Source organism: Somniosus microcephalus, chromosome 3 (genome assembly GCF_052327205.1).
Source record: "Somniosus microcephalus isolate GS21.2 chromosome 3, FLI_Smic_1.0, whole genome shotgun sequence".
NCBI classification, from domain to species: domain Eukaryota; kingdom Metazoa; phylum Chordata; class Chondrichthyes; order Squaliformes; family Somniosidae; genus Somniosus; species Somniosus microcephalus.
In genome coordinates, this window is record NC_140989.1 from 356,548,852 (window position 1) to 356,568,250 (window position 19,399).

Below are 19,399 nucleotides of genomic sequence, written 5' to 3' on the forward strand. Positions count from 1 at the left end.
GAACAGATTTTAATGTCCCACGACTCCAACTTCTTGCTTAGCACTTCGTCCTCAATGTAAACTGGCAAGTTTAAAAATGAAACCACCTCCTCTGAATATAGCAGAGTCACCTCCAAGAATTTCTCACCAAATTTCAGACTGAGTAACAGTCTTTCCACCTCCTCACGGCCACAGACCGTCACTTCGAATCCCACATTCAGCCTTGCTCGGCAGGCAAAGCAGCTTCCCTCGCCACAGTCCTCATGAACCGCCTCGATAATATCCCAAGCTCGAATCTTCTTATCCTCACACTGCACCACCACCATTTTTTCTTTACCAAACCTCCTGGGGTCCCGGCCCAAATCTTTGGGCCTTTTTTTTCTCCTTTCCGACTACAGTTTCTTCCCTAATTAAATTCCTCTCAGGAACATTGTCCTCTGAGGGGCCCGGCCCTCCGGACCCCTCAGCAGCCATCTGGCTGTTTTTGTGGGCCAAAAAGGCCCTAAAACCTGAAAACAAAACCCACCACCAACTTTTTACAAAACTCCCTCCAACTCCCTGCTGCAATCAGGCAACCAGTAACACCTGGCTCACTCCTAACCCCTCCCACCTCGAGAGTGCGACCCACTGAGCCACAGCTGACACTGTGCAAGTTGTTGCTGTACTACTGCATGTACTGTATATTTACTAAAGTATGAACGTTGTTCTCAACGTGCAAGTATCTTATTGATGAGGAATAGATAGAACATCTAAATCATAAATAAAAAGCAACCCCTAACGCCACTGAGCATTACAGTAACAATGGTAGGAAGAACAGAGTACATTATAAAGCCATGGACAGTACAGAACACAAGACACTGTATGTATCCACTTTTGCAATGTATTTATCATTTTAATAAAATAAAAAGGAAAGCATTACTTTTCAAACAGTACATTATATAATACAATGAGCAAAAAAAGTTTTGCATCTCTTCTGCTTTAATTTGGGATTTTAGTAATTACTGTCAGTGTTGTTGGATCTGCTTCAGTTGCTGTTATTGAGAAGTTACAGATAAAATTGCACATAAGCCAATACCCTGCTGTTGCGTCAGTACACTTCTTGCACGATGCCCTCAATTAGATCACCTCAAATGGCTCCTTTCTCTCTTGAACAAGGATGTCTTGCTGCAGTTGTACAGGGCCTTGGTCAGACCACACCTTGAGTATTGTGTGCAGTTTTGGTCGCCTTATCTGAGGAAGGATGTTCTTGCCATGGAGGGAGTGCAGCGAAGATTCACCAGACTGATACCGGGGATGGCAGGAATGATGTATGAGGAGAGATTGGGTGGATTGGGCTTGTACTCGCTGGAGTTTAGAAGAATGAGAGGGGATCTCATTGAAACTTATAAAATTCTAACAGGACTAGACAGACTAGATGCAGGAAGGATGTTCCCGATGGTCGGGGAGTCCAGAACCAGGGGTCACAGTCTAAGGATAAGGGGTAAGCCATTTAGGACAGAGATGAGGAGGAATTTCTTCACCCAGAGAGTGGTGAACCTGTGGAATTCTCGGCCAAAGAAGGCAGTAGAGGCCAATTCATTAAAGATATTCAAGAAGGAGTTGGATATATTTCTTAAGGCTAAAGGGATCAAGGGATATGGAGAGAAGGCAGGGACAGGGTACTGAATTTGGATGATCAGCCATGATCTCGTTAAATGGCGGAACAGGCTCGAGGGGCCGAATGGCCTACTCCTGCTCCTATCTTCTATGTTTCAGATCTGTAATTGGTAGAACAGTACTTCACCCTCGTCTTGTGTAGCTCAAAAGTACTCTCCCGCCGCCACCCAAATTCGGAAGGAGAAAAAAGAAAACCTGCGATTGTAACACAGCGACCTAGGTGGCAGCGGAAGATGGGCAGTATCGGATCGGATCAGCCGCCTGTTACACTCAGCGCCTGATCTTCGGTTCCTTTGACTGCAATGGAACTGACTATCCAGCGCTGCGGCCAACGGGCAGCCGATCCGATACCGCCCGTTTCGCACCATCGCCCGAATTTCTCGGCCTGGGTGTTTTTTTTCCCCAAAGTTGAAGTGGACGCAGCACAAAAATGTTACACGCCCACCCATCTGCTTCGTTGAAAAATCCGAGCGACTGATTTCAAACGAAGAACAAACCGATTGACAGCGCACAGACACAGAGGGCAGGATTTTCATTGGGACTTGGAGACGTGGGGAGGGGGGGTTAAAATCCCGAAAATCGGGGGGCACAACCCATCCCGCCCCCCAGCCAGTTTCAAAGGAGGCGGGTACCCGCCCCGCACTGGGACCCACCTCCCCGAGGCGGGAAGTGGATTCGTGCCAATTAACTGCCTGTTAACAGGCAGTTTTTAGCCTAATCCCTATTTTCATTGGTGAAATGTGGGAATCCCGACGGCTCCAAATCACGCCAGGTTAGCGAGGTGGGCCATCGGGCTAAAAGGGCTTGGAGGGGTCAAGATGTCGGTGTTCAGGTGAGTGTTGGGTGCATGAGTGCAGAGGTAAGTGTGTTTGGTGTGTGTAAAGTGTTTAAAGAAGTTTTACTTACCTTTACAGCCTTCCTTCCTTCAGGTCTCGGGAGTCCCTCATCTCACCGGCACAGAAAGCAGAATGGTCGCGATCTGTCAAAAATTGCAGCATTCAGCTTTCTGTTCCGGAGAGATCTCGAAATCATCCTGAGAGGAAGGAATTAACTTGGAGTACAGATTGTCAGTGTTTGACAGCTTCAAAACAGCTGTGAAACGCTGATATTTCATCTGTCAAAAGCTCTTGACAAATGAAATATCAATCTGTGACATCACCTGTTGCCGGGTGGCCCCTAATTGGCCTGCTGAGCCCGCTGGGTGGGCTCAACAAGGTCAATCAAGTCAAAATCACGTGGGTTGGCTGGAACTCGATGGAGGCGGGACTGCAACCCCGAAAGTTGTAGTCCCGCCTCCTACCCGTCTCCTCAATGAAAATCCAGCCCAGAGACTCAAATTGCACAGTATTGAATCTGCTAAAACGTTTGTGTGATATTCCTTAATGAAAGTGTTAATCTGGACAAAATACACTTTGTGCGGTGGATAAAGTAACGGCCTCCAAATGCATCTGTTGTGGATATCGCATAGTGCAATCTGAACCCAGCAAATTCCTACTTTAGAACTAGTCCTCGAGTGTAACATTTGGTCGGCCTTTCAGCCCGAATTTCCCTACGACAACCTTTAACACGTACTGGCTTTTGTCGGGCAGTATTTTATATTTACAAAAACAATTCGCTAAATAATTTTTCTTTTTAAAAAAAAAAGGTACAAAAATTCAACGGCTGCACCGAACAGATTACAGTAAAAAGCTCTGGCCTCTGCTTTTAGAACCACGTCAAAAAGGTTATTGCTGTTTGCGAGACCTCCCGAAACATGCATCGATACTTCATCCCAGAACACGCACATGGCCCAAGCACAATACTTCATAGCAGTCACTTCACTATGTACAGCAGTGCGACACTTCTGGTGAAAAAAGCCAGTCCTCACATTTACGACACGGGTAAATGTCGCTTCAGCACTTCTTTGGACGATGTGGATATAAAGTCCGGAAAACAGACTTCAAATTCCACGATTAGGTCGCCTCGGTGCTCCGGGTTTTTCGGGAATGGCAACCCTTTGCCGCTTATTCTCTTTCTCGCCCCTGGTTTGATCACTTCCTGAGTTGTTAACGGGACTGATCTGCCGTCCATGGCCGGCACATGAATCGCACAACCACATAAAGCCTGCAATGAAGGGGGAAAAAATAATCCGTTAGAAAGAATATTGACGGCACTCTTCTATTCTGTTTGTTGGGTCAATTCATTTATTTTGCTCATTTTAGAAACATAGAAGATAGGAACAGGAGTAGGCCATTCGGCCCTTCGAGCCTGCTCCGCCATTCAACGAGATCATGGCTGATCATCCAAACCCTAGCACCCGGTCCCTACACCGACAGCCATCCCACCCAAGCCCTATCCCCGTAACCCCATGTATTTAATCCCCCCTAACACTAAGGGCCAATTTTTATCATGGCCAATCAACCTAACCCGCACATCTTTGGACTTCTGTCTTCCTCAACCCTCCGCTGGAGGAACAGATTCGCGCCAGACCTCAGCCAAGTGCCCACTCTTCCTGTTAAATCCAGACACAAAAGGCTATTTGGCTGTGGAGGGCATGACCGTGGAGCCCAGTCTGCCTGAGGGTCACGTGTATTTTCCAGCAGAATCATGATTGGAAGCAGAAACCTTGACCTATTCCCCCCGCCACTTCCCCTGCCCCCCAACCCTTTCATAATCCCCTTTCTCCAAACCTTGGCCAATTCCCCCATGCCCCCAACCCTGCCTTATTTCCCCCTCCCCTCCCACCCCCCGCAAATTCTCCAAATCCTGGCCAATTCCCCCTCTCCCCACCCCCACGACCCTGAAAATCCCCCTTTTCTCCAAACCTTGGCCTATTACCCCCTGCCTCATTCCGTTTTCCAAACCTTGGCCTATTACCCCCTCGACCCCAATCCTGCCTTATTTCGCACCCCCGCCCCCCCCTCAAATTCTCCAAACCTTGGCCTATTACCCCCAACCCTGCCTTATTCTCCTCCCCCCAATTCTCCAAATCCTGGCCGATTTGTCTCTCCCCACCGCCACCCCCCACCTCCCCACCCAAGGCAGTCTCCCTTTCTCCAAATCCTGGTCTATTCTTCCCCCACCCCACCCTGCAATTTCTTGGGCAATTTCCCTCTCCCCATCCCCCCAATCCAGACATTCCCCCTTTTCTCCAAACGTTGTTCTTATGTTCAAGCCAATACATATGGAGAACAAACAAATTTGTAGTTAAGCACCTTTCAGATCCTCAGGATGTCCAAAATTGCTTCACAGCCCATCAAGTGCTTTTGAAGTAAGAGTCACTGCTATTATAGGGATATGTGGCAGCAAATTTGTGCACAAGATCCCAGAAACAGCAACAAGATGAATAACCGGAAAATCTGTTTTATTGGTGTCGAGCGATAAATGTTGGCCTAGGTGTTGGGAAAACTCACTGCTCTTCTTTGAATATTGTCATGAACACTTGAACAGACAGGACCAGAGTTTAAAGTCTCATCCAAAAGACGGCACCTCCAACAGTGCAGCACTCCTTCAGTGCTGCACTGAAGTGTCAGCCTGGATTAGGTGCTGAAATCTCTGGATTGGGGCTTGAACCCACAGCCTTCTGGAGGTGCGAGTACTGCCAGTGAGAGAAGTAGCAATAAAAGGGAGTGACGGTTTTATAAGTGAAGCAGACACTTCAATTATTCTGACAAACCCAGTTAGTTTCAGTGTAAATCTGTGGATGGTTCAATACTGCAGCATACCAACATGTTTGCAATCAGTTCCCAGGCAGCTGTTAAAACATAGTTGTTGAACAACAACAACAACTTGCATTAATATACAGGAAACTTTCTGGTATCCGGCACGGACGGGACCGAGCTGGTGCCGGTCTATCAACAATGCCGGAGAATCGAGCGCTTTAGTTAAAAGATGCGGAGCTCAGCGCTCCGTCTAAAGCAACAAACCCTGTTGCTTAGCTTCAAAACAATCAGCACAGCTTGCAAGCGTCTCTGTAGCTTAGCAACGCTTGCACAACCAGAAATGAGTAAAAAAAACTAAAAGTAAAAAAAAAGTTATCTGAACCGACTCCTGAATTTTGCCAGTTAACCGACATTTCCGGTTATTTAGTGGCCGGTTAATCGAAAGTTTCCTGTAGCACCTTTAACATAGAAAAGCTTCCCAAGGTGCTTAAAGGAGCATAGTCAGACACAAATTGGCACTGAACCAAAGCAGGAAACATTAGGAGGGGCAGGCAATTTTTGAAACAATCAGATGTTAATTTAAATGGTTCGGGAGCAGGGACTCTCCCCTCTCAAAACATGAACTTCTAGTTGTTGGGAGAGAACTGTATGCACACATGTACCCAAGCACATACACACACAAACGCTCCTTCCTGGGCAGGAAGGGTAGCGTTCCAGCCAGACAGGAGCCATGCCATATAAACTGGGCCACTGCAGCGGAAATGTGCCCTCCAGTTAACAACAACAACAACTTGCATTTACATAGCACCTTTAACATAATAAAATATCCCACAGGGCTTCACAGGAGGGTAATCAGTCAAAATCTAACACCGAGCCAAAGACGGGGCTATTGGGACAAGTGACCAGATGTTTGGCCAAAGAGGTAGGTTTTAAGGAACATCTTAAAAAGGAGAGAGAGGCAGAGAGTTTTGGGGATGGAATTCCAGTGTCATTAGGACAGTTTGTTGCCACCTCAAATACATCAATTTAATTGATTATTAATATATACAGTGCAGTGTTCCTGCAATTACTTTGTCACACTGCATTTGGTACCGTGCATGAATATTGGTTTCGTGGCACAGAGATTTTCCATAGAGCTTGGTGTCCTTGGGCAGGGACAGTGGATATTTGACAATCAGGAGCCCGACTCTTTTTGATGCACAGTAAACCAAATAAACTGTAACTCAAAAAACATTAAATGAAACTCAACAATTTAAATTGAAATTCGGTTGGCCGGGACGATGATGCACTCCAGTCCCTGCGGTACCCACCGGTCACGGAAGGCCTCGAGCGTGCCGGCGGACACCGCGTGCTCTATCTCCAGCGCCCGACTGGGTGCAAGGGTGATGTCAAAAGGGTCAAAGTGTTTATTTCTCAGCCCAAATCTCAGGGGATGAAAATCTCCTCTGCTTGCTGCTGGATGGAAGGATCGTGTGAATTGAGTTTGGCAGTCTCAGTTCAGTCCCCTCTGGTGCCCATTGTCAATGGGTGTGCCGAGACAAAAGAATTATCAACTGGCTATTCTACCACCTAGGGCATCACTGTTAAGCCTGATCCTGTCTCACCCTAGTTGCACATGTACACACAAGTTGGGTATGGTTGGGGGTGTGGGGGCACTGGATAATTATCAGGAGCAGGTAATTTTCCTACCGGAGCCTAGGGGTGCTGAGGCCAATATGGCCCCCAACTGGCACTCATCCAAGAGCAACCGGTTCAGTGAGGCTGGGAGTTGATCCTGGGACATTTGTCTTCTATAGCTTAGGTTTGCTCATTAGGTTTTTGAGGGGCTGGGGGGAAAGCAGAGAACCACAATGTAACTTAAGGAACTGGCGTGGTTTCAGCATTTTCCATAGTTTGGCGTAAAGACCCCTGGACAAGGTGGTCTCACACCGCTTTGGATTCACACTGCTGGAACTTAAACTGCAAAACTGAATTTTGAAACCATTTCATGCAGGATGCAAGGATTAGCATTAGTAATTGAACTTCAGCGGAGTTTAAATTTAGCAATTAAACTTTAAGAGCTAACAGGATAGTCAGCTCCTTGGTAATGAACATTTCACTAGCAGTCAGAGGCCTGTGAGCAGAGCCTTGGCACACGCGTTCCCACCAGAGCGTCCTTCCTTTTGTACTCTACGCATCCATTTATAAAGCCAATGGTCCCATATGTGCCCATTATCCGGAGACATTGGTCTCCTCACAGATGGGACGCCCACTCGCCAGCTCTGCATGCTCTTTGATCGAGTTATCAGGCTCCCCTGAATTTTGATACTGTAAATACAGAGCGTCGCTTTGCTCGATTAGCAAGTGGTGCGAGTGGGATTGGGCAATTCTATTCGTATCACATCAAAAGAAAATGATGCATTTAAAAAAAAAATTCATTCACAGGATGTGGGCATTGTTGGCAAGGCCAACATTTATTGCCCATTCCTAAAATTGGATTTAAACTGCAGTCTGCACTTTAAAGAAACACCTCCAAACAATCAGATCACAGAATGATACAGCACAGAAGGAGGCCATTTGGTCCATCATGCCTGTGCCCGCTCTTTGAAAGAGCTGTCCAATTATTCCCACTCTCCTGCTCTTTCCCCACATTCCTGCAATTTTTTCCCTTTCCAAGTATTTATCCAATTCCCTTTTGAAAAGTTACTATTGAATCAGCTTCCACCACCCTTTCAGGCAGTGCATTCCAGATAATAACAACTCATTGTGTAAAAAGAAAATTCTCATCTCCCCTCTGGTTCTTTTGCTAATTGCCTTAAATCCATGTCCTCTGATTACCGACCCTCCTGCCAGTGGAAACAGCATCTCCCTACTTATTTTATCAAAATGTTGAAACGGATTCTTTTGCCCTCAATCTGGTTCAGTACAAACACTGAGTCGAATACTGGTTGAGTTCAACAGTTGTTTTATTCTGTTGTCCCGGGAGACTTACTCTGATACAGCACAGTTCTGACTCCAGCAGAGTCTCGACAGGTTCCACCAGAGCAAGTAATCTTTCATACAGAGTACCACATTATTATACTTGCTTTTGAGAAGACATTAACACATCTTACAGTCTGCACCAATCCTGAGCTGGGCACGTACACATTTTAAAGTGATTTCCTGGCCTGGCAGTTTGAAATAAAGAAGTCACAGTTCACTGAATGGTTTATAATATAGAAAATATGCAGGTAATGGTTTCACGATCACCTAATCATTATGGTAATGTGTTTTCGGATCGCCTATTGTCAGTATACCCTTTGCACTCCACCCTACATTGTTCCACCAGCAAGGTGTGACATCGTGGGTGCCAGCCATATTAGCATTTTACTTCCTGCTGCCTTCAGTTTCTTGAATTAACATGATCATCTCTCACAATATGCAAGTGACTCAGCGATGTCGACATTGCACCACCATTTTAGGCTAACAGGGTCCTCCATTTTAGATTGGCAGGGTCCTTGGCCATGCGGAGCGAGTTGTTACCATTTTTTTGCATTCTATATCCTCATTCCCCCCTTTTATCATTCCATGATAACCATCTAAGGTACCCAGTGATTCTGGGCTTCATCCTACTGGTCCATCTCTATCTTATTGAGTCTATTATACTCCTCCATTAATTCTTTCTCAACTTGCTCCTTTACCATCTCACTCGCTTCACCCTCTATATTTAGTAATTCAATTTCTTCTTCTTCTGATGATTTCCTTTTTTAATAGTCCATTACAGAAGTCCCATTTAGTCACGTTCCAGGATCCGAAAGCTTTAAGATTCTTGTCTTTGCACTGGAGAAGATCTCTTCGGCACATTTCTTCAGTCGATTGAACGCCCCGCCCGCGAGCAGGATAACGCTCAGAAGCAGTAATAAAGTCCTCATCTTGATTCTTGGTGATCAATCAATGCTACTTATTAACTATTAATCTGGAAAACAAAGTGCTTACACAAGATCAAAAGTTAAAAACTTAAAACTAAAATTTTAAAAATTAAAAATTAAAATCGTATAAGTATAATAAAAGTAGGATTTCGGCAGGCCAAAACAATCCAAACACAACACCAGACCTCGTAAAACTGCAGTCACCTTTATCAAGGCCGAGCACGAGTTCTGTAGTCTCCTATCAATGGCTGATCAATTAAAATAAAATTAATGATTGTTCGTAAAATCTACTATATACTGTACTGATAGCAAATCACCCACTGCCCTGGCACCACAATGAGTTGCAAAGTATCCACATTCAATAACCCATAGAGCTAACTCATCAGACATGCAAGTCTGTTCCGCGGGAGTAGTCCAGAGTTTTGATAAAGGGTTATATACACATCCCAATTCTCTCCACAAATGCTTATCACTATCAGGAGCGTCCTCCTGCAACTTAATCACCTCTTGGATGGTTGGCATTAGTTTTTCCAAGGTAGACTGATTCTTTTTGGAATTTTTAGTCTGCCTCATAATTCGGGCACAATCATTTGGTGACTCCTAGAAGCAATTTTGGCTGCCTCATCAGCGCGGCGGTTTCCTATATCTACTGGGTTTTGGCCAGTGGTATGGGCAGAGCATTTAATCACAGCTATCTGTTTGGGGAGTAAAAGGGCTTGCAAGAGGTCTGAAACTAACTGACGGTGTGAGATCGGACTGCCCAAAGAGGTTAGAAATCCTCTATTTTTCCACAATTGCCCAAAGTCGTGAACTACTCCAAAGGCATATCTAGAGTCTGTATGTACATTAATTCGTAATCCTTCTCCCAAAGTACAAGCTCGTATGAGTGCAAACAGTTCTCAGAAAAAAGGGATTCAAAGGCTGCTGATTCTAAGGTGACACCTTCCTGATTCACAGTGCATAACCAGAAATTCGTTTTCCCTTCTCATCAATTGAAGAACTGCCATCTGTATACATAATCACGGATTCCTTTTTGTATGTTACTCCGACTGCTTCCGTCATCGCATACTGAGATACTTGTCCTTGAAAGCCGGATAAGCTTTGAGTTTCTTTCGATTTGGGGAGATTAAGGTCTGATTGAACAGATGACATAGCGGCCCCTGTATCGACCAAAAAGGGATACCATTGATCTCGAATCTGAAGCATTAATAGGGGTTCTCGATCTGGTTGTAACATGTTGTAACATGTGGAAACAGATTGGTTTGGGAGAAATCAGTGTATGTTCCCCTTCCTCGACCTCCTTGCCAACCGCCTCTATTTCCTCGGGTCTGACCTCCCCTTCCTTGTTGTCTGGCCGGACACTCCTTACTCCAGTGGCCAGGCTGACCACAATTGAAGCATAGACCTTGTCCTTGTCCTCTGCCCCTTCCTCCTCCCCCATAATTTTGTTGTGGGGGCGCATATGGCCGGCCAGAAGCAGCAGCGTCGGGTCCAGTTGGGTGATTGTAATACCCATAGTTTTGGGAGTCTACCCATCCTGGAACACAATACTGGGGTTCCATTTGATATCCGGTTAGGTCTGGCCCTACTTTTGGCTGTATGGGCACGTCCTCTCGCTTCATTACATATTCCGCCTTGACCTTAACGTGGGGTTGACTTTCTGCACTCTTACTTTCTTTCCAGTAATATTTCGCAGCTCTAGTCATTTGAGTCGGGCTGTTTTCTGCCCAGTTCATATTATTGGTTTTAATGGCTGTCGCCACAGCAGCCGGAAGACAGTTCATCAGAATGGCGCAGAATTGGGGTGAATTGGCTCCTCCTTGATAATTGGTGTCCCCTGACTGTCCCTGATAAACCTCACAGAATCTCTCCAAAAATTCCTCAGGTCCCTCATCTTTCTTTGGCTTAGTATCTAGGACATTAGATATATTGATAGGTTTTTGGAGTGTAGCATTGAGTGCTGCAAGCATGTGTCGCTCCCTGTCGGCTGTGAGGACGTGGGCGGTCTCTAAAGCGGCATGATTGGGGTGAGTCAGATGTTCCAAGAATCTAGTGTGTTCGGAAGGAGTTAAAACTTGTTGAATCAAAGCCCATAGATCTCGGGAGTCTGCATTGTACACCTGTATCGTGGTTTGAAGAAAGTCCACAAACCTAGCCGGCGCCTTTTTCCTGTCTGGCATACCGGTTAGGATAGCCATTATCTCATTAGGTTTCCAAGGGAAAAATACATCTATGGTGGGGTTGGCTGCGGCAGCCGCTGCATTCGGGTTTGGCATTGTTCTTACCGGCAGTTTTCTGGGCATTCGTTTTGGTTTAGTAAGGCTAATTTCGGGTTCTGAGTCGGAACTGTTTAAGGGTGAAAGGTTGTCTTCAGAATCAGTAAGGTCACTACATGAGTCAGTGTCATCTGCTTTTGCTGGTTTATGTTGTACTAATTGGGTCTACGTTTCTTCTTCTGCCAATTCAGACTAGGGGTATTCCCCGGTTTCACGTCTTTCTTGGGATTTGTTGGATCTTTCAATCGGGTTCGACAAGCAACAGGGTCTACATAAACATCAGAAGTCGGCGTGATTGGGGAGTGACTTGGGACAGTAAGGGAGGGTGTCGGTGGACTGGTAACGGACGTAATAGGGATCAAGCCAGTCTGATTTGCAATAGGTTGGTCGGGATAAATGTTATTATATTGGGGTGGCTGAGGAGGTGGCGCGGTAGGAGTTCTAATTGTCCAATTGTTTAAGTCCTCATCTGTTCCGTCTCCCTCGGTCAACCTAAGGCCAACCATTGAACTACGTAGTTCATTTTTATCCTTTTTATCTGGCGCCATTTCAGATTTTGACCTTTTCTCATGTGAACATTCTTTCTTAAGTATTTCAATGGGTTTAGGATTTCCTCCTTCGGTTAACTTTATTCCTAACTTAACAGCATTCTCTTGCCAGCTGGCTAATAGGGAACTGTCTTTAATTTCTTGGCAGTACTGTCGCCAGAGTCCAATTAGTTTTTTAGTCTTGCTTCCCATGTTCTTTTTCCAAATCACTTCTTGAGTTTGTTTAACCGTTTCTAAGCTTTTGGGACCCCCTAGAGGCCATTGTTCGCTGCCTAACTTTTTATTTAAACCCCCTGAGAGTTGTCTCAATTGTTTGGCTTTGTCCGGGTATTTGTCACATAATGTTTGTAGGGCACTGCCCTCGTCACTCGTTGTGTCTAGGTAATTACCCATGGTTCTTTTACACTAAGGGTTCCTTTTCAGGATTCGAGTTACGTTTTACACGTGTCTCATATATTTCACGGATACCGGCACACAAAATGAAACGCAACACTACAATACTTACAATACTTAGACTTAACAAAAACACAGTACAACACTTAGACTTAACAAAAACACAGTGAGTCGTCTATAGTCAAATAGTAATTTTAGCCTCTGTCACCGCCTGGTACAGGTATTCTTAGCCTAATTATTCAAATCGTAAACTTAGCCTCTGTCACCACCTGGTACAGGTATTCTTAGCCTAATTATTCTAATCGTACGACCCTTATCTTGCACTCCCCGAGTACAAGTTGCTATAGCTCTAGAGTCCCCGACTCTCTCTTTTTACTTTCTTTCAAGTATTCCTTTTCTCTTTCTTTAAAATCACTTATCTACTTAAATGAGGATATAGAATGCAAAAAAATGGTAACAACTCGCTCCGCATGGCCAAGGACCCTGCCAATCTAAAATGGAGGACCCTGTTAGCCTAAAATGGTGGTGCAATGTCGACATCGCTGAGTCACTTGCATATTGTGAGAGATGATCATGTTAATTCAAGAAACTGAAGGCAGCAGGAAGTAAAATGCTAATATGGCTGGCACCCACGATGTCACACCTTGCTGGTGGAACAATGTAGGGTGGAGTGCAAAGGGTATACTGACAATAGGCGATCCGAAAACACATTACCATGCATTACCATAATGATTAGGTGATCGTGAAACCATTACCTGCATATTTTCTATATTATAAACCATTCAGTGAACTGTGACTTCTTTATTTCAAACTGCCAGGCCAGGAAATCACTTTAAAATGTGTACGTGCCCAGCTCAGGATTGGTGCAGACTGTAAGATGTGTTAATGTCTTCTCAAAAGCAAGTATAATAATGTGGTACTCTGTATGAAAGATTACTTGCTCTGGTGGAACCTGTCGAGACTCTGCTGGAGTCAGAACTGTGCTGTATCAGAGTAAGTCTCCCGGGACAACAGAATAAAACAACTGTTGAACTCAACCAGTATTCGACTCAGTGTTTGTACTGAACCAGATTGAGGGCAAAAGAATCCGTTTCAACAAAAACCCCTCATAATTTTGAGCACCTCTATCAAATCTCCCCTTAACCTTCTCTGCTCTAAGGAGAGCAATCCCAGCTTCTATAGTCTCTCCACATAACTGAAGTCCCTCATCCCTGGTATCATTCTGGCAAATCTCCTCAACACCCTCTCCAAGGTCTTAACATCCTTCCTAAAAAAGTGTGATGCCCAGAATCGGACATAATATTCCAGCTGAGGCTCAACCAGTGATTTATAAAAGGTTTAGCAGAACATCCTTGCTTTTGTACTCTATGCATCTATTTATAAAGCCAATGGTCCCATGTGCCCATTATCCTCAGACATTGATCTCCTCGCAGATGGGATGCCCACTCGCCAGCTCTGAATGCTCTTTGATTGAGTTATCAAGCTCCCCTGAATTTTTATACTGTAACCTACATGACCTTCTGTCCTACATCCAAATTTCCTCTGCCCTCTTCTGAAGGAAACATTTTTCCGTGCACCAGTTGCAGTAAAATTGTAAACCCGTTCTTCATTTACAAGTTCGCTGCACCCGGCATGCTAAAGGAGTGACTCCTCCTCAGCTTAGCCCTTGTCAAGCCTCAGAACAACACCCTGCAATCTCCCTGGCCAATATTTATCCCCCAACCAACATCATTAAAAACAGATTATCTGGTCATTCTTAGGCAGTCCCTCGGAACTGAGGATGACTTGCTTCCACATTAAAAATGAGTTCACAGGTGGCTGATGAGTCCAGTGCGGGACCTACAGTCTCTGTCACAGGTGGGGCAGACGGTGGTTGAAGGGGCGGGTGGGTGGGGTGCTTGGGTTGACGTGCGCTCCTTGCGCTTGGCTTCCGCTTGCTCCCGGCGAAGAGACTCGAGGTGTTCGGCGCCTTCCTGGATGCTTCTCCTCCACTTTGTGCGGTCTTGGGCCAGGGATTCCCAGGTGTCGGTGGGGATGTTACACTTTTTCAAGGAGACTTTGAGGGTGTCCTTGAAGCATTTCCTCTGCCCACCTGGGGCACTCTTGCTGTGCCGGAGCTCCGAGTAGAGTGCTTGTTTTGGGAATCTCGTATCGGGCATGCGGACAATGTGACCTGTCCATTGGAGCTGATGCTGGGGATGTTGGCCTGAGCAAGAACACTGACGTTGGTGCGCCTATCCTGCCAATGGATTTGCAGGATCTTGCGGAGGCAGCGTTGGTGGTACCTCTCCAGTGCTTTGAGGTGCCTGCTGTACATGGTCTATGTCTCTGAGGCATACAGCAGGGCGGGTATCACTGCTGCTCTGTAGACCATGAGCTTAGTGCCGGGCTTGAGGTCCTGGTCTTCAAACACACTCTTCCTCAGGCGACCAAAGGCTGCACTGGCACACTGAAGGCGGTGTTGGACTTCGTCGTCGACGTCTGCCCTTGTTGACAGGAGGCTCCAGAGGTATGGAAATTGGTCCATTTTCTCATTGCTGTCTGTGGGACCTTACTGTGCGCAAATTGGCTGCCACTGTTCCTACATTATAACAGTGACTACACTACAAAAGTACTTCATTGGCTGGAAAGTGCTTTGGGCATCCTGAAAAGTGCTATAAAAATGCAAGTTCTTTCTTTTGTGTTCCCTCAGGCATTTGGCCGTCAAAAGCTTGTATCTGTGATTGTTAATGTTGTACTATTGCTATCCAGGTGAATACAGTCTGATGCTGACCTCTTAATCTGTAGCTCGGCCAAAATTCCCCCTTGCATGTTAACAGCATGAGAAAGCTTGTAGGAGAAAGTTAATTCAGCCCATCAAGCAGGTTCATTCCAGGACATGCTTTGTTACATTAATCATGAAATAGCCCTCCTCCCCAGATCTCTTATAATAAACAGTAAATTTCCAATTGGAAAAAATCACATGCCTCCAAATTTCCAATATACAACCCGGGCAGGCAAAAGTTGTTAACAGAGCACAATGTTGGAAAATAACTGCTCGTCTCCCTTCCTAACCCCAAGATATCATAATGCCACGGCTACTACCCCAGCTAACTCAGCACAATTCAGGAATCAACCTCAGGATATTCTGGTCTGTATGACTCATTTACACACTTGGGTACATGAGCTGTCAGAGGAGCCCAGTTATAAAGTCAGGTCTGCTGTTGAGTAGGGTTATAGCTACTGCTGTGCAATAATAATAAAAAAAAATGTTTCTAAAAATAAAATCAGCGAGCATTATTTATAGCTTCCGAAAAACCGACTGTATTTGCAACACTGAACTCCACTGAGTGCTTTGTTCACACAGAGCTCTGACTAACTAAACTGGAGATTAATGTGACATAGAAACATAGAAGATAGGAGCAGGAGTAGGCCATTCGGCCCCTCGAGCCTGCTCCGCCATTCAACGCGATCATGGCTGATCATCCAAATTCAGTACCCTGTCCCTGCTTTCTCCCCATATCCATTGATCCCCTTAGCCTTAAGAAATATATCTAACTCCTTCTTGAATATATTTAATGAATTGGCCTCAACTGCCTTCTGTGGTAGAGAATTCCACAGGTTCACCACTCTCTGGGTGAAGAAATTCCTCCTCATCTCTGTCCTAAATGGCTTACCCCTTATCTTTAGACTGTGACCCCTGGTTCTGGACTCCCCGACCATCGGGAACATCCTTCCTGCATCTAGTCTGTCTAGTCCTGTTAGACACTTATAATTTGAGTTACTGTATATTAACTTTGGGATTTTAGTTTGGACAGGCTGCCTGATCTGTGCTAGTGGTGTGTTGTGGGGAGCAGGGGGGCGGATCTTGTAGATAATCATGATGGCATTGGGCTTGGCCAAATTTCACCATTAACTTGGCTTCACAAAAAGGCCTTGGAATTGGCCTTTACAACATTAACAACTTGCATGTATATAGAGCCTTCAACGGAGTAAAACGTCCCAAGGTGCTTCACAGGAGAGTAATCGACACCGAACCACATGAAAGGGTATTTGGACCACATGACAGGATATTAGGACAGGTGACCAAAAGCTTGGCCAAAGTGGTAGGTTTTAAGTAGGGTCTTAAAAGGAGAGAGAGGCAGAGAGGGAAATCCAGAGCTTAGGGCCTAGACAGCTGAAGATGATAAAAATCAGGGATGCGCAAGAGGAGCACAGAGATCTCTGGGGGTTGGCGGGGAGGGGTTATGGGGCTAGAGGAGGTTATCCTTTCTTTTAAACTGTAGCTTATCCAACAGACAAAAAAAGCAAATACAAACAAACAGTCGCTTTACAAATCGAACAGTTCTATTAGTAAACGTACCTCCCGTAGGCTGACCCGGGCATGATAGACAATATTTGATCCATCCCTCTTGAAATGAGAATGCGGCTTGTCCTTCAGTACAAAAACCACGTCAGCTGGAATAGTGTTGGGTGTTTCGTCCCCTTCCTTGGGGAATGTGATCTTGGTCCCTTCCTTCCAGCCCTTTTTAATCTCGATAATCAGTATCTTGTCCTCCGTCCTGATGGTCCTGCCATCGGGGTTGAGCCGCTTCCTGGAGATCTTCATCCTCTTGGTGGAGCCGTTGTAGATCTCCTCCAGGGACACTCGGAGTTCGTGGATGATGGGAGGGTCTTGCCTGCGCCGCATCTGCCCCATCATCCCTCCTCCATGCCTTTCCCTGGGGAAGCCGTTCACACTGAAGCCCCCGAAGTGGGCGAAGGGGTCGGAGTCCACGTCCATGCCCTCATCCTGATGGCCGTTTGCCATCCTCCTCCCGAAGAACATCTCGAAAGGGCTGGCGCCATCGAAGAATGCTGCAAAGGTGGCATGAGGGTCTCCGTGGAAAGTGTAGTGGAACGTCCCTCCCTGCTCATCGGGACCACCGGCTCCTCCTTTCAGTCCTGTACAATGGAAAAGAAAGAACGCTTACTATCTTGTCTGTGGCTTTGTCTGGACAGTCTGCAAAGACCTTGTTCTGCCAGGTGCTGACACAATTATAATACAGAATTCGCTGACCTCCCACCCAAAAGAAAAAGTGGATGCTGGGGATTAATTGGAACTTTCAAAACTGTGATCAATAAGACTTTTGTTAGGTAAGGAAATCATGGGATATGGGGCAAAGGCAGGCAAGTACTGGAAGGGGAAATAAATTGCAGAGAGATGGGGAAAGAGCGGGTGGAGTGGGACTAACTGCTCTTCGAAAGAGTCAGTGCAGACTCGATGGGCCGAATGTGCTGCACTATTCTATGGGAGGGGGAAATTCAGTTGTTTGCGCCTCCCGTTAGCGCCTTAAGAGGGCGCCAAGTGGGGCGCAAAGCAACTAGCGCCCGGGCGCGGCGATGTTTGTGCCGCTCGTGAAATTAACACTACCACCACAATCTCCTGCGCCGGCAGATCGTGATGTCAGTCGAGTGCGCAGCACCCCGGACCGGATATTGAGTGGCGCCCCCTGCCTTACCGCCTGCCGCTAGCAACGACAGGTTGAGGGGAGCGTTTTGCTGTCAGAAAGGGACTGGGGGAGCGCTATTTAAAGGCGACTGCTTCCTGCCTTTTTTTGCCGGTGACATTTTTGCACCACGCATTCTGAGAGAGAGAGAGACTTCTGGAGAGATTCAACGCTGTGTGAAGGAGTTTTGGGTACTGAGCAGCACTTTGCAGGTTTATTTGGATTTGCCCTTCCTTGCTTCGCCAGCGCGCTGAGGTAGCGCCTCGCTCCTCGGCCTTTGCACCTTAAGACAGGTGTTAAGCACCTGATTTAGCGCTCCAATCACCTCCAGGGGCGATAAAAGCCAAGTTTGCTGTCGGAGGCGATAATTAACACCAGGCGCTAAACTTTGCGCACGGCCGATAATGGCGCCCCAAACGGGACGATACCGAATTTTCCCATTCTATGAAATGGGGTTGAGGTTCAGGTCAGGAGGATCTAATTGAATGGCAGAGCGGGCTGGAGGAGACGAATGGCCCACTCCTGTTCCTATATTCCGTGAAATACCTGGAGCTGTCGAATGTGCGTTTAGTCTAAAGAAGAAATCTGTTTACAGTGCAGTGCACTCGTTCACACAAAAAAAACACCATCACACACACAGCCCCGGTGTTTAATGGGTTCGTGGTCACGGTCACTTTCTAACATTGGTCAGAGATTGAGGGCTGTGGGAACAACCAAATGATCCGAGATTGGGTTTTGAAGGGGTGGGAAGACAGCTTTGGAGAATAGCATCGCAAAAAAAACATTGGCAAAATGCTTTGGCTGGCCAGGGACTAAACACGACTTCTTCCAGTCACCGTCGGCCCTGAACCAATGGATTGACAGATTGTGGTCCCGTTACAGACCCCGCCCCCCCAAAACAAGACCAGAAATCTGGAACAACTGCTGCAATTACATATTAATTTCACACCCCTCTCCACTCTCAGTCTGGGACCAGCCTAATCCTTGCTCTTAGAGACTCGATTGCACAGCTTTATACTGTTTTAAAAAAAGGATGGCTTTGCCCCCAATCTCCACTCACCTTCTTCCCCGAATTGATCGTAGATCTCCCTCTTCCTGGGGTCGCTCAGGACCTCGTAGGCTTCGGCCACCTCCTTGAACTTGTCCTCGGCGTTGGCGGATTTATTTTTGTCCGGGTGCCATTTCAGAGCTTGTTTTCGATAAGCTTTCTTAATCTCTTCCTCGGAAGCTCCTTTCTGCAACCCCAGAATGTTGTAATAATCCTTGCCCATCGTGCGATGACACGGTACAAAAAAAATACAACGAATTTCCCCCAAACCCCCAACTAGCTACTGGGGAGAAAGGCTCCGAATCCGCCCCAGTGCTTTAATGGCAAAAAAAACCCCTGACAGCAACGGAACAGCCACTCTACCCAGGGCAGCTCGCTCGCTCCTCCTCTGAATCTCGCCGTCTGCAGTTCACTTTATATAAAACCCATTCCGCCTGGCTCCTGGGAAAAGCCCAGCTCCTTCCAGAACATCCACCACAACGTCATTTCCCATCCAGCCCGGG

At 46.3% G+C, this 19,399-nt stretch overlaps 1 protein-coding gene across 1 annotated transcript; it reads right to left on the minus strand.

Moving 5' to 3' along the window:
* Positions 1-845: 845 nt before the first annotated feature.
* dnajb4 (DnaJ heat shock protein family (Hsp40) member B4) lies at positions 846-19,387 on the minus strand. Its single transcript, XM_085983486.1, has 3 exons — positions 18,909-19,387; positions 16,723-17,303; positions 846-3,738 (listed from the first exon to the last, which is right to left on the minus strand). Exons 1-3 carry the CDS (start codon positions 19,117-19,119, stop codon positions 3,505-3,507), a joined length of 1,026 nt encoding a protein of 341 aa, XP_085839612.1. The 5' UTR covers positions 19,120-19,387; the 3' UTR covers positions 846-3,504.
* Between the last annotated feature and the right edge of the window lie 12 nt (positions 19,388-19,399).

Excerpts from the sequence above, each read along its gene's own strand:
- dnajb4 (XM_085983486.1), bottom strand. The coding sequence starts at position 19,119 with ATGGGCAAGGATTATTACAACATTCTGGGGTTGCAGAAAGGAGCTTCC. Across the intron at positions 17,304-18,908 it reads CGATCAATTCGGGGAAGAAG|GACTGAAAGGAGGAGCCGGT; the intron begins GTGAGTGGAGAT and ends TCCATTGTACAG. Across the intron at positions 3,739-16,722 it reads CCCGGGTCAGCCTACGGGAG|GCTTTATGTGGTTGTGCGAT; the intron begins GTACGTTTACTA and ends CCTTCATTGCAG.